Raw genomic sequence first — 13,420 nt, forward strand, 5'->3', positions numbered from 1 at the left:
AGGAAAAAAAATAAGTTTTTAATCTTTACACTTTCATATAAAATCTTGTTTTTAGTCCTTATAATTTCATATCATCTAATTGAATTTATATACTTTACAAAAAAAATTATTTTTAGTTTCTTATCACACATGATGTTGATGTCATTTTTTACATGCTAATATATTACATTGTCTATTTACCATAATGACAATGAAAATGAAAACAAAAATATATTGTTTAGAATTTACAATTTAATGTGTTTGGAGAAGATATATTAATTTTTTTCTATAAAAAATAAAACATTTTTTCACATCATTTTAGTCAATTTTTTTTTAAAAAAAATGCAGTCTATTTGGAATGTCAGACATAACTTAATGCCCTTTGTGATTATTTTATGTGAGAAGAGACTAAAATATATTGTAAAGTACATAAACTAAATTAAATGATGTGAAACTTTGAGACTAAAAATAAAATTTCACAATAGAAATTAAAAACATTTTTTCTATATTAATAATAGGTAATTAGGAAGGGGAGGTCCAAAGAAAGAAAGAAATAAAAAAAAAACAGTAATGCCACTTTACATAGATATATATCATATTAGTAAAACATTTCTATTGGAAATATTGATGACTTTTCCTATCCTATTCATTTGTAAGCTAATTGATGAGTTTAAATTTTAGAAATTAGACTAGTGTATTTTGAAATGAACTCAATAGAATTTTAGTTGTTCTGATCCGTCTTAGTTTCTCTAAAAAAAATATGTCTTAGTATTATTTGTAAAATTTAAGCAATTTTATAATAATATGTATTAATACCGTAAAATGTACTTAGTATTAGTATCATTTACTTCATTTTATAATTCAGATATACGAAACATTAAAATTAATATATAATGTCTATAAATCCGATCAACTTGCATCTCATTTCATATATTATATATGAGTTGTTATTGAATTGAATCCAAATTCAAATAAAATGACTGTATCAAAATGTTAGATTAAATGGACAGTAAAATAAACTCATCTCTTGACGATGGAGAGTGGCTGTGAGCAGCAGGTGAATGGTGAAGTTTTAACTACCAATGGATTATAAAAAGGTGGGCAGTTGGTATAGAACAAAGGTGGAGAATCCTTGGTGTGGTGGTTAGTGAATTCTTTCATTTTCTTACTGTAATCTTGTTTGGGACAAGCGGGTCAATAGCTTATGGATTGGTTAATCATTTTTTGAAGCCCGACAATGTAAATTGGATACTCTCTTCCAAGTTGTGTTGTTAGGCCCTTTTCTGCTTTCTCATCCACAAAAGTAAGCAGGCCCACCTAATGATAATATATCCGATGAAATTCAATTGTCATATGGATCTTTGGAAATTGAGACAAAGATGAATGAGGTTTGTAGAGTTTAATTTTAATATATTATCAATGTAAAAAAATGTATATTACTAAATAATTAAAAAATATTATTGATATGATTTTTAAGATAATTATTATAAAATTAATAAATTTATTATGTGTATTGATTTATGATGGGATGACATTATAAAAACTAAACTATTGTCATTGCACATTTAATTTATCGTTGTTAATGTTGTAAATTGGTCATTCATGTATCATATTATTGATATGTAAAATTTTAAAATTCAAATATAATAGTAATATAAAAATTTAGATCAAATAATGAAAAAGATATAAATATAAATTAAGAAAAACTTTGATAAAGCAAAATAATAAAAATATTAAAATGTGATAATAAATCAAAATTATAATATATTTGAAAAAAATATTTTAGAACAATATTACTTAGATATTAATTTACTTTTATATAAAAAAATTATACTTAAATATGTTTTTGTCTCTCAAATTTAGATTATTTTTGGTCTCTCAAATTTAAATTTGTTTGCTTTTAATACCTTAATTTTGAGAAATATTATTTTTAGTCACTACTAACTGATTTTTTATGATTTGAATGCACAATTTGTGATTAATTTCAGTTTAAAGTCCACTGAGGATGATCATGATGTACTAATTAGTACTTAATTTAACCCATAGTTAAGTTGTTGAGTAGATAGAACACGAGTTTAGGGTATAATTTTCTATATAAATAATCTTTGTACGATATGTTGAAAGGAACTTCAATCAAATTCAACTTTCAAAATCTATCTTACCGTATTTGTTTTTATCACATTTTAATTTTGTTTTATTGTCTTTAATTTTCTGTATCGTTTTATTTTGTCTTAATTCATCTTCACTGACATCAAGTTCTTCCTAAAATAGGTTAGGATTCATAGTCGAGCAATAGATATTCTTTTTCGGCGACAATCCCTTGACTTTATTGTGGAATCACGTTGAAACAATAGAAAAAATCCTTTCGATTAATTTTCAGGTGACAACAAAATTATATAAAACTGTTTTTAGTCATTCATGAAAAATATTACTCCATTAGAATTATTTATTTTATTAGAATAATCCTTAAGGTTTTTTTTTTTGTATGTGTGTGAGTCTTCTTTCAATATAAAAAGTGTTTAAGTGTTTTCTATTGAAAGGGATATTCAACAAAAGTTTATAACAATTATGTAGGCTTTTTTATAAAAGAAATTAAAACTTATAAAAACTTTTTTAACTCAAAAGTTAAAAACATTAACTTAAAAAATATAAAAACTTATCTCACTATTTTTTTTAAGTTTAAACAAATGAGTTAAAATTTATGATGTGTTGATTTAACTGTAAATGAATCATTACTAAATCAAAAATAATTAATATCTTAACATTATATAACATATCAAATAATAAATTAATGTAATACATTTAAACATACAATAAACATAAAAGTTGTCCAATTTCGTAAAAGCAAAAGGAAGGTCAAATTATTTTTTGTCATACTGTATACGTGCTTTATATACAAGTATTTCGTAAACTGATATTATATCTTTATTTGTTTTTTTTTTTTAAATCTCTTTAAGATGCTAATATGAATAAACTGATAAGTTACCAAAACAGCATTTTTATTCCATTTTGGTCAAGCCAACGCAAGACTGGTGTACCCATTGTTGATCAACATTCAATTTTTTCGATGCACATTTAAGTTAACTTATGTTAAAGAAGTAATTAATAATTTTGTAAGAAAAAGTAATTACTTACTAAAAAAAAAGAATTGTGAGAAAACTAAAAAGAATATTTCTTAAACTAAATGTGTCTGTTTGACTGAATGAAAGCTCACAATCGCATATTTCCTCACAAATGGGATTTCATTTTTTGGTTTCACGTAGGATACGTATTCCACGTGGCAGTTGTGGATTCTCTGGAGTAACGAGCATGGCCAACCTTGGTGCAGCCAATTCTGAAAAATATCTCTTAAATTAATTTATTTAAGGCTGCTTATTAATATATTGCTAAGGTGGGGTTGCCGGGGTGGTGGTGTTAGTGATATGTGCATACTTGCTCATAACTTTATATTAAATGAGTGAAAAGAAAGCGAGAAAGCAACTTGCAGGCTTTGCCATTATCTCTTCCCTTGTCCTTCTTCCTACTATACTATATTTTCTCTCTCTAATCAATCATAGTTCTGATTTTCATACACTTACCCTGAAACCTCCATTCTCAGATCAAGCTTGCACCAAAATACATACATAGCTATGGACAATAATACTAGTGCCTGTGCCTACCCCCAACTTGAGTCAGAAGAAGCATCTTCAGAGCACAAATCAGAAACTCAAACATCAAAGAAAAGGTGGGTTAAATGCTTGGTTAACAAAATGAAAATATACAACCACTTTTTTTCTTTCTAGTTTTGGTAATTTGGTGCTTGGAAGTTTTATATATATGTTGTGCATGTGACAGGAAAATGGTTGAGAAAACAGTTGTGGCAGTGAGGGTAGGAGAGAAGGTTGGCAAGCTAAAGAATGAAGGGCTACCCTCAGATTTTTGGTCTTGGAGGAAATATGGACAAAAACCAATCAAAGGGTCTCCATATCCAAGGTGCACATTCTTTTCTACTACAAAATTATGGTTTGTTCTTGATCCATATGGACCCATAGTCCCATATTCACAGTCTTTGCTTGTCCCCTCGTGATTCCAAACCCACATATAAATTACAATTCAGCAAAAAGAAAAATAAAAACGATCAATTTAGTGCCTGTGCCCTCTTATTTGGTACCCTTCATTACATTGTAGTTAAATTAAATCACTTAGTATTTCACCTAACTAGATTCACACTGTACATACCATGAAACCCAAGAGGCAGGAAAATCTAATTATTTTCTTTTTACTTTCACACTATTTATTTCAAACACAGGATCAACTAGCCAGTGTTCCAGCTTAAACATGGCCCTTGAATTCGAGTTTTAGATATGCAACTACATTAAAATTGGAAGAAAAAGTTATCACTTCTAATATTACTACCTGGTTAAACATGATTGCCAGCAAATGCTAATTAAAATGCTAACTTCGTTTATATACTAAATTTGCCAAGATCTAAAAGTTTGGTTTTGCTACAATTATTCAGGGGCTATTACAAGTGCAGCACATCCAAAGGTTGTTCAGCCAAAAAGCAAGTAGAGAGATGCAGAACGGATGCTTCAATGCTCATAATCACATATACCTCTACACATAACCATCCATGTCCCACTCCCATCACTACAAAATCTACCACCACAAAGGAGGAAGACCAAGAACATATAGAACTAGAAGAAGAAGAAGAGCAAAGGGATAATAATAATAATAAGCCCAGTGATGAAGTTACTAATGAAGAAAATTTTCATTACTTGCAATCTCCAATACGTTGCTCCAGCCAAGATATCATTATAGAACAAGAAGATCCTTTCAAACTAAACACGGAGAAAAGCCATGATCGAATGGATCTCCTCTTAGAGGAAGAGCCTCTTTGTTTTGCACAGCTCAAGAACTTGTCTGCTTCCAAAAACGAAGAACTTGACTTTTTCGATGAGCTTGAGGAGTTACCCATGTCTTCATCTTTGTTGCACTTTACGAGGAACATTTTTTCCGATGAAAGGATTCCCGTTGGCCCTTCTTGATTCTAGTGTTGTTTTCTCGGTGCTTGCTATGCTAGTGACAGTGTATGTATTGTTTTCATCCATGTTATATATCCATTAATTTCAGCTAGTTTTTCAATTCGGAACTTTTCTTTTTCTTTTGTACCCTTTATTTATATGATTATATCCTATACTTTTAATTAATTATTGGTTCACAACTAAGCATAGTTCATCACTTTGGCGTGAGCAGGGTTAGTGTGTAGACAAAATCATCAGCTCTTGCAATTAAAATTAAAGAATGATGGTTTGGCTCACAATCAATGGTATATTGTTCATTCTGTATTCAAATTTTCTATATTATACATTAACTGCACGCACTAACTAGTTAGAATGTATAACAAGATTTGATGTGATAAATAATATTTATGATTTTGGTACTGGGATTATCTATTGGGTGCTTTTTCGTTTTTTTAAACATCTATTGTTCACAAAATATAAGAAATTAAAAATAAAATTTATTAAAAATATTTTTTGGTATTGTCAATGTTAAAATCATACACTAGTGATATTTTTTTTTACACTACGTGTCTAGAGCATGTAATAAAAAATTACTTTAGCTATAATAATTGTTTTAGTAAAAAAATATTTTCAACAGACTAACTCATGTACCAGTTGCATGTAATGGTAACAATACTGAACACATATATACATCAACTAGTACGGAGTTATTATAATTTAACCAATAATTTTGTGTTTGTAAGTATGCATGTCTCTAAAAAAATGTTTATTCTATTAAAAGATAATTTAGACGGTGAAGATGTTGTGCAAAGGATCATAATGCACGCACGTGGTGATGAAGTAGGAACTTGGAAGGGAAACTGAAGAAGATTGAGGAGTAGGGGGGTTATTGTATTAAAAGAAGGTACGACCGCACGAGGTTCTCGAGTTAGTGCTCTTGTCTAAGGAAAGGAGCACTGAGCAGAACGAGGTCTTTGTTTTTCTTTCCTGGCTGCCCCATTTGATAGTGTTACTTTCTTTCGGCTGTTGTGACATGCTTTATTTGATTTATATATTTTGCTATCATGAATCTTGAGTGGTTCGTTTCGTGGAACATTTGCCAGTGCCACCCCATTTTCATTTTGGCAGTACTAACATTGATGGAGAAATATGCTTCCAAAAGGTCTGCAGTACTCAAGTTTAGATCCTCTAAAAGTTAAAAGTTCCATTACACAAGATGCCAAACCCACATGGTTTTAGTAGGCTCGTTCTGGTTCTGCTACTATGCTTTCATAGTCTAGGGATGATATTCATTGATAACCTATCGCTTACAACTGAAATAAATGTCGATAGGACCATACATAGTTTGATGAAACAAATTTAAAGGGCGTTGTGAAAATCTTTTTTGTTTTTAATTATAAAAACGTTTTTACGTTCCTTTTGTTTTTAAATATTTATATAAAAAAGATTAAATTAATATTCATTCTTGAGATATATATATTGACATTCAATGACTTTGCTAATGATTAATATCAGTTAGAAAATTTGGTTGTTGACATCCTTTGATGGAATTCTTCTATTTCAATCACATTTTTTTATCTACAAATTTCTAATTTGAATTCTTGCTTATAAGACTCTAATCCAATATTTTTTATGTAAGTATCAAATATGATTCTTTGTCAACAAATGAGGATTGAATCTAATACAAAGGATTAATATCTCACATTTTCGAAAACTACAATTCAAACTTCAAATCCACACAAAAAGAGGTGTCTATATTACTTCAAACATGATTAGTCTGAGTTTTCATATAATTGGTGATTGTGTTAATCATCCATGCACCCAATACTATATTTTATTTTCAGAAAATCATTTGAATTTATTTTTAATACATTGTTAATATAAAGATTTTTACACTTTGAACTAATTAAAAATAATCTTAAATATGACATTCAAAATAATTATTATAAAAATTAATAATCTTATCGGAAACATTTACACCGAGCATAGTCTAATTAAATTCATAATTAATAGTGGTAATCTTGTTTTTTATTGATCAAGGAGTAGTTCTTTTTATCACACCCTATAAGCAAATCGTTTCATGATTTTACCTGGTATCATTAATTGTTTTGTACCGGAAAGTACGACTACATTAATGATTTATTTTTTATTGTTAACTCTACATCAAATATGATGCATATCCATTCTAGTTTAAAAGTGAGTATACGTAACTAATCTAACCTAATCGTTTTCTCAGATTTTATTATTATATCCAGTAACTTTAATGTCCGATTGCATGAACCCGCACAGAAAAGGTCACGGTTGCCTCGTATCATTTCCATTATTATTTTGGGGGAATCCAATTGCAGAGACCTTATCCAATAGCCGTGCGAATCCAAATCCCAAAAGCACACGTGCACGGCTCCATTCTACCTGTGGATACACATACGGAAAGACTTGAGGATGTAGATTTCTTACTTAAAAACACGAAATTAGTTGTTAATGTTATCCTCAAACTTCTAGGAGCCACCAAAAAAGTAAAGAGGGAAAACAGAACACTCTCTACCACGTTCTTCTCAACACATTCTTTCCCTATTTCTTAAAATTTATTTAAAACTATAAAATTATAAATAAAATTCATTAAATAAAAAATAAGACCCACACAATTTTATAATTTCTAACGCATTTCAAATTAATAATAAAAAATATGTTAAAAAGTTTGATGCTGACATTTCTCTTGTGAAGAATACATCAACTATGGCTTTGGAAGTTATGCATCAATGCCCGTTTACAAACAGCATGTTACTAAGTGGAGAGTTACCTGATTCCATTACCCACTAGTTGGCTTAAAACAGAATTAAAATAAATATTTGAAGAGTTGAGGGGGGCTTCCTTTCTACCTCAACAAATGGGTGCATGGTTACACAGAAATCAACATGTGTAACAAAATGAAGTTAGACTGGACAACCCAAAAGATCATTGTTATTTAACACTAAGCAGTAGTCTCAAGTTCAAATGCTATCCCGATCTTTACCTTCCACTGCAGCCGGCAATGGCTGGAGAGCTTTGAGAGGGTTCATGATGGCACCATCTATGAATCCATATTCTTTGGCTTCTTTCGCTTTCATGAAAAAATCACAGTCTGTATCCTGGTTGATCTTTTCTAAACTTTGACCAGTGTGATAGGAAAGATACCCAGGTTTGCCTTGTGATGCAGCATTTCATTTGCCTGAGAATCATGACTGATAATTAGTTATATCTAGTAAGAATTACTTGACTTTAAAAGCAATAAAACTAGCAAATCCATCAGGCCCTCCTTTGGTAAGCTCATGGGTGGCATATCAATGCTTAATTGTAAGATGCTCAAAAACAAATTGGAACTCAATGTAACCAAAATCCTACTGAAACCAAAACTTTATAAATTTGTGATGGTAAGGAACAGAAAAGAAAAAGTATATTAGGGTTTTTAGGGTTTCTTTTACTGATATAAAATTTCCATATACAAAAAACTAATTTGGTATTGGATTGCATAAATTATACTTTTCATGAGCTGATTATTGATTTGGTTGGGGAAAATGCAAAAATGGCATCAAACTATACTATTGAACAGGCCCAAGTTTTTCATTTTTCAATTCCAAGAGATTTTCTCAAAATAAGATAATCAAGAGCAAGATGTAACCAGCAACTTAATCCAATACTCAGCATTTTAGCGAATCATACAAGAACCACGGGAACAAACCTCAAAGAGTTGTTACTTGTAATTTAAAGTGAGCTGTCACATGGAGAATAACTCTGGCAGTGTCAAGTCGTTTCTGATTGAAACATCAGAAGTTAACTTAAAATACCCAACAAGAATTTTCTCTCTATGCTGAGGACCAATTTGGTCCATTTGCTACAAAAACAAAATGCACTTCTATTCTTGGGATTTCATCAATCATAATTGAAAAAGAAATTGGGTATTTCTACCAGAACACTTACTCAACTTCAAATACCTAGATATGCTTTAATTTCCAGTGATAGAAGTATATACACTATTAGAAACAAACAAGATGTTTATGCATAAAAAGTAAGGTGGAAAAATGAAAATGGAGCCTATTACCTGAATATCTATGTCAGTTTGTCCTCCTTGGCCACTAAGCGGTTGGTGAATCATTATCCTTGAATTTGGCAAGCTATATCTCTTTCCTTCAGAAGTAAGGAAGGGATATCATGTTAGAAGAAGCATTTTTCTTTTATTGAGAAAACAGGGAAATGAGAAACACCAAAAAACAAAAATAAGGAACAAATACATATAATGACTTTTAAAAGAATCATTACCTTTAGTCCCTGCACTGAGCAGAAAAGCACCCTTACTGCTCATGGTAAAAGAATCATTACCTTTAGTCCCTGCACTGAGCAGAAAAGCACCCTTACTGCTCATGAAATGGTCATTAGATATAAGTATGGATAGGTGAAAGATTTATTACCACTATCAATCAAATTCAGTATCATATTATCAATGCTAAAGAAATAGAGGATAATATAAACCATAGGATTCAAGAGAGGAGTGGATGAAATAAAGGATGGCCTTTAGATTTATATGTGACTGTGAGACTAACAACAAAAAAGTACTGCTTAAGCTTAAGGGAAAACTTCAACACACAAGCATATGGATCTATGACTATGATGGTGTATGGAACTAAGTGATGGGTGGTAAAAGGCCAACAACAGAGTAAAAACAATGTAGCAGAGATAAGACAAGATTAGGAATGAATGCATTAAAGGGAAAGTTGGAGTAGCACTTATTGTGGAAAAGTGGTAATATCTCACCTTAGATGATTTGGGAGTATGTGGAAAAATCGTAAAGAAACCCTGGTAAGAGAATAGATCAGATAGAGGATATCCCTATCAGTCTATCACTGGAGGGAGAGGGAGACTACAATATACTACTATAGGCAAAACTACTAAAGGAATTAGAGGTCAATGATTCGTAGTAAAATATTATGGCGTCATTTGATCTATGTGCCCTACCCCACCTAGTAAGCAAAGGCTTGGTTGCTGTATTATCAATGCAAATATAATGAGGAATTTGAAATCCTGGAACCCTTCCACATGAATATTATGATCCCAGGGAATGAAATAAGTGACTCTACAGTCTACACTAAGTCGAACAAGAGTTGGCTTCCTTTCTAACATCATGGCACAAAGATAGTGAGGAAGGGAGTTAAGGTTATAAGTTATTCTGCCACACATTAAGATCAAGGGATTACAAAGCTTTTACTGGGGGTAACTAAGGGAAATTAAGCTGATATTGCCAAGAAAAAGAACCAAACATTACCTAGCTGCCAGTCCAATGCAAACAGTGGACACATCAGGTCGAATATGCCTCATTGTATCAAATATTGCCATGCCTAACAGAAAGGAAAAGTGAAGCACATTAGTTTTTAAAATAAAATAACGCATTGCATTTTTAAGTCTAGGCATAGATTGAATACAGTAAACTAATGCAGGGCAGATTCACATAAAATAATTATTACCAGCTGTAACTGATCCTCCCGGAGAACTTACGTACATGACAATATCCTGAACAAAATAATTAGTAGTTGATTAAGTCCTTGCACTACCAACATTGAGTTCAAAGCATACACAGGGTAATAATCAAATTAAAAATGAGGAAAAACCAAAATATAAGTATTGAATTCGAATGCCATCCTCAACGGGACTACTTTATAAGAAGATAAACCGCGAGTTTTTAACAACTAAAAACGAAGAACAAACCTTGTTAGGACATCAAGGTAAAGAAGCTGGGCGACTAAGATGTTAGACATATCATCATCTACGGCTCCCCCACAACGTATTATTCTCTAAATACCAAAACATATTGTTAGTAGTTGAAAGACAAAGACTAAATAGAAGGTGAACACTCAACCTTAGAGGAAGAAAAAAAAGGCCTAGATATTGAAAAAGCTATCTAATAACACTCTGGAACCGCTCCTGCACCATTGGTGGTGGTTCATGTCCTTGTGCATATGCAGGAAAATAAGGGGAAGATGGGACTCGCAAATCATCCCTTCGAAGACATAATCAGCATATATATGAGAGAAAGATAAAAAGCTTAAAACCTTAAGCCCTTTTTGGATAAATTTATCCATAAATACTTATAGAAAAAGAAAATAACTTTCTAAAAACTAAATTTAGCTTATCTATGAGTTAAAAAAAGTTTGTTTAAATTTATTTATTAAAAAAATACTCATTTTAATAAAATATGTAATTTCTGTTTTTAGTGTGCTTATTTTCTGTTTAAAAAAAATAATTTTATGTTTATATTGATAAGCAAATTTTATCAACTTATTAAACAAGTACATTTTTAAAAATACTTATTTTAAATTTAAACAAACTGGCCTAACTTATTTCATTTTGCCTCCTTATTTTTTTTTTCCGGTAAGTGCAAAAAGTTTATCCTAACAGAAAATAAAACAAATCAGAGAAAATAAAAGCTCTGATAGACCAAATTCCCTGACTTGAACTCGTCTCTGGCGCCCAAAATTCATTAGCGTACACGGCCTTCACCTTCCCGAGAGATTTCTTAGTACTATATTTATTCCCTATCAATTTCCTGCAAGTCATTGCAGCAGCCAGAGAAATGTTGTCGAAATTTATGCGCAAATAAAGAATAGAAAAATGATGAATGTTTTTTATTACATAAACCCTAAACCTGAGTTGGCTTAAAATGTAGATTGTGTGGCGTACAATAGCTTACCAGGAGGGAAGATAAGTGTGTGAAGCAAGTGATAGGCTCTGAGAAGAAGAAGTGGGTGTTAGGGAGGGAAGAACAAGGGAGCTGCAACGAAGGCAGGGTGCGTTCGCCATTTTACTATTTGTTTTGCTTTGCTTGCTTCAATTATGAAGAAGCTATTAATATAATTATTTTTTTAGGATTATTTCAAATTTACAATTTAGGGGAGGAATACCCTGCAAATATTTTTTAATTAGAGTTACTTTGTTTAATAACATTTGTATATATATTAAATTTTAATAAATTTTTAAAAAAAGTTTCTATATGTTCATATAAATTTAATTTAATGTATAATATAGTTATACTTTTCTCATTGATAAAAAGAATTACTGTTATTAACCTTTTCATAAAAGATCACTTTAAACAAATTATATTCGTATAAACTTTTAAAACATAAATGTAAAAAAAAATTCTAATTATTTTGAAAAAAAAAATACTTTGATTAATTTCTAAAATATTTATAATTATCACCGTCTTATTGATAGAAGTACATCTTATGTTATAATGAAAAATCCACTTTTCATAAAATTTCTAAAAATTAAATTATTTTTCTAAACATTCTTAAAATATTTTTTGAAAATAAATCAAATACTCTCATTTATTATTTTTACAAATATTTTCTTCAAAATTTATTCAAACTAAATCAAATTAGGTACTTTTTTCGTATAACATTTTTGGAAAAAATTATTTATACCTTATTGAGACTTATATATTTTCTAAAAAAAATAACAAAGAAAAAGTATGAAGTTGTTTATAATAGCTAGTTTGATATTTAAATTAATAAAATATCAGGGGTAAAATGGAGAAACAAATGTTAATTGAAAGATGATATATTAATCATAATCTAAAAAAATTGTTTGTAGAAAAAAAAAAAACTTGTGATATGTTAATAATTTTTTTTAACTTGTTTTTAATAAATTCTTATATCTTGTGAAAAGTGTATATAATTTATATAAAAGTAATTTAACTTTACTTCTTATTTATTATATAAATAATGTATATACTTGATAAATATTTATTCAATAAACATTTTTGGAACCTCTTAAAATACAAGAGGAATGAACAAGTTTAAAACTCACATTTCAGTCTATCCTCTCTCCCATCTCTTTTCTCCTCCATTCCCCATCATATGGGGTCACGTGTATCCTATATTCAAACGGAGAGTAAGAAAATAAATTTTTGAAGCTTGAAAATTTCTGTTACTTTGTTAAAGAAAATAATAATAATTGTAAGAAATAAAAATATCAAAATATTCTCTCTATTTCAATTTTTTTCCTTCATCCCCTCCAAAGATAATGGCAAGCTTTCCTTTGAGCCGAACTCAGTCTCAGTAATGCTGTTAAGTTATCCTTTGAATTAAGAAAAGCTAAAAAAGAGCAATAAGACATAAGAAAACAGGTGCGACTGTCAGTCCACCCTCTCCATCTCTATTACCTGGATCATATAAACTCTTGCACCGGCATTTAAGATTAAGCAAATTAACAATCCACAATGAGAAATGCTCAAGATAGTAGTATATAACATAAATGGAATAAGCCAGTGATACTGTCATACCGACAGGATCACTGGCAACATCAAAGTAACATAACAAATTAACAATATATTATTAACTATTTTAAAAGGAGTAACCATGCATTCATCACAAATCATATAAGTTCCTTTAATTTTCCCTTTTGCAAGTTTC

General features: G+C 30.0%; 2 protein-coding genes across 2 annotated transcripts; one reads left to right on the plus strand and one right to left on the minus strand.

Annotated features, from left to right (window-relative positions):
- The first annotated feature begins 3,389 nt into the window (after positions 1-3,389).
- On the plus strand, positions 3,390-5,179 carry WRKY41 (WRKY transcription factor 41). The gene is made up of 3 exons (NM_001361374.1): positions 3,390-3,703; positions 3,814-3,951; positions 4,478-5,179. The coding sequence occupies exons 1-3, from the start codon at positions 3,609-3,611 to the stop codon at positions 5,004-5,006; spliced, it is 762 nt and encodes a 253-aa protein (NP_001348303.1). The 5' UTR covers positions 3,390-3,608; the 3' UTR covers positions 5,007-5,179.
- Positions 5,180-7,037: 1,858 nt separating this feature from the next.
- LOC100792474 (ATP-dependent Clp protease proteolytic subunit 5, chloroplastic) lies at positions 7,038-11,835 on the minus strand. The gene is given in 8 exon segments (XM_026127931.2): positions 7,038-7,394; positions 7,996-8,160; positions 8,163-8,190; positions 9,061-9,146; positions 9,339-9,373; positions 10,279-10,351; positions 10,478-10,523; positions 10,719-11,835. Coding segments are annotated over 7 exon segments (483 nt in total). The 5' UTR covers positions 10,515-10,523; positions 10,719-11,835; the 3' UTR covers positions 7,038-7,335.
- Between the last annotated feature and the right edge of the window lie 1,585 nt (positions 11,836-13,420).

Source organism: Glycine max, chromosome 3 (genome assembly GCF_000004515.6).
Source record: "Glycine max cultivar Williams 82 chromosome 3, Glycine_max_v4.0, whole genome shotgun sequence".
Lineage (NCBI taxonomy): Eukaryota > Viridiplantae > Streptophyta > Magnoliopsida > Fabales > Fabaceae > Glycine > Glycine max.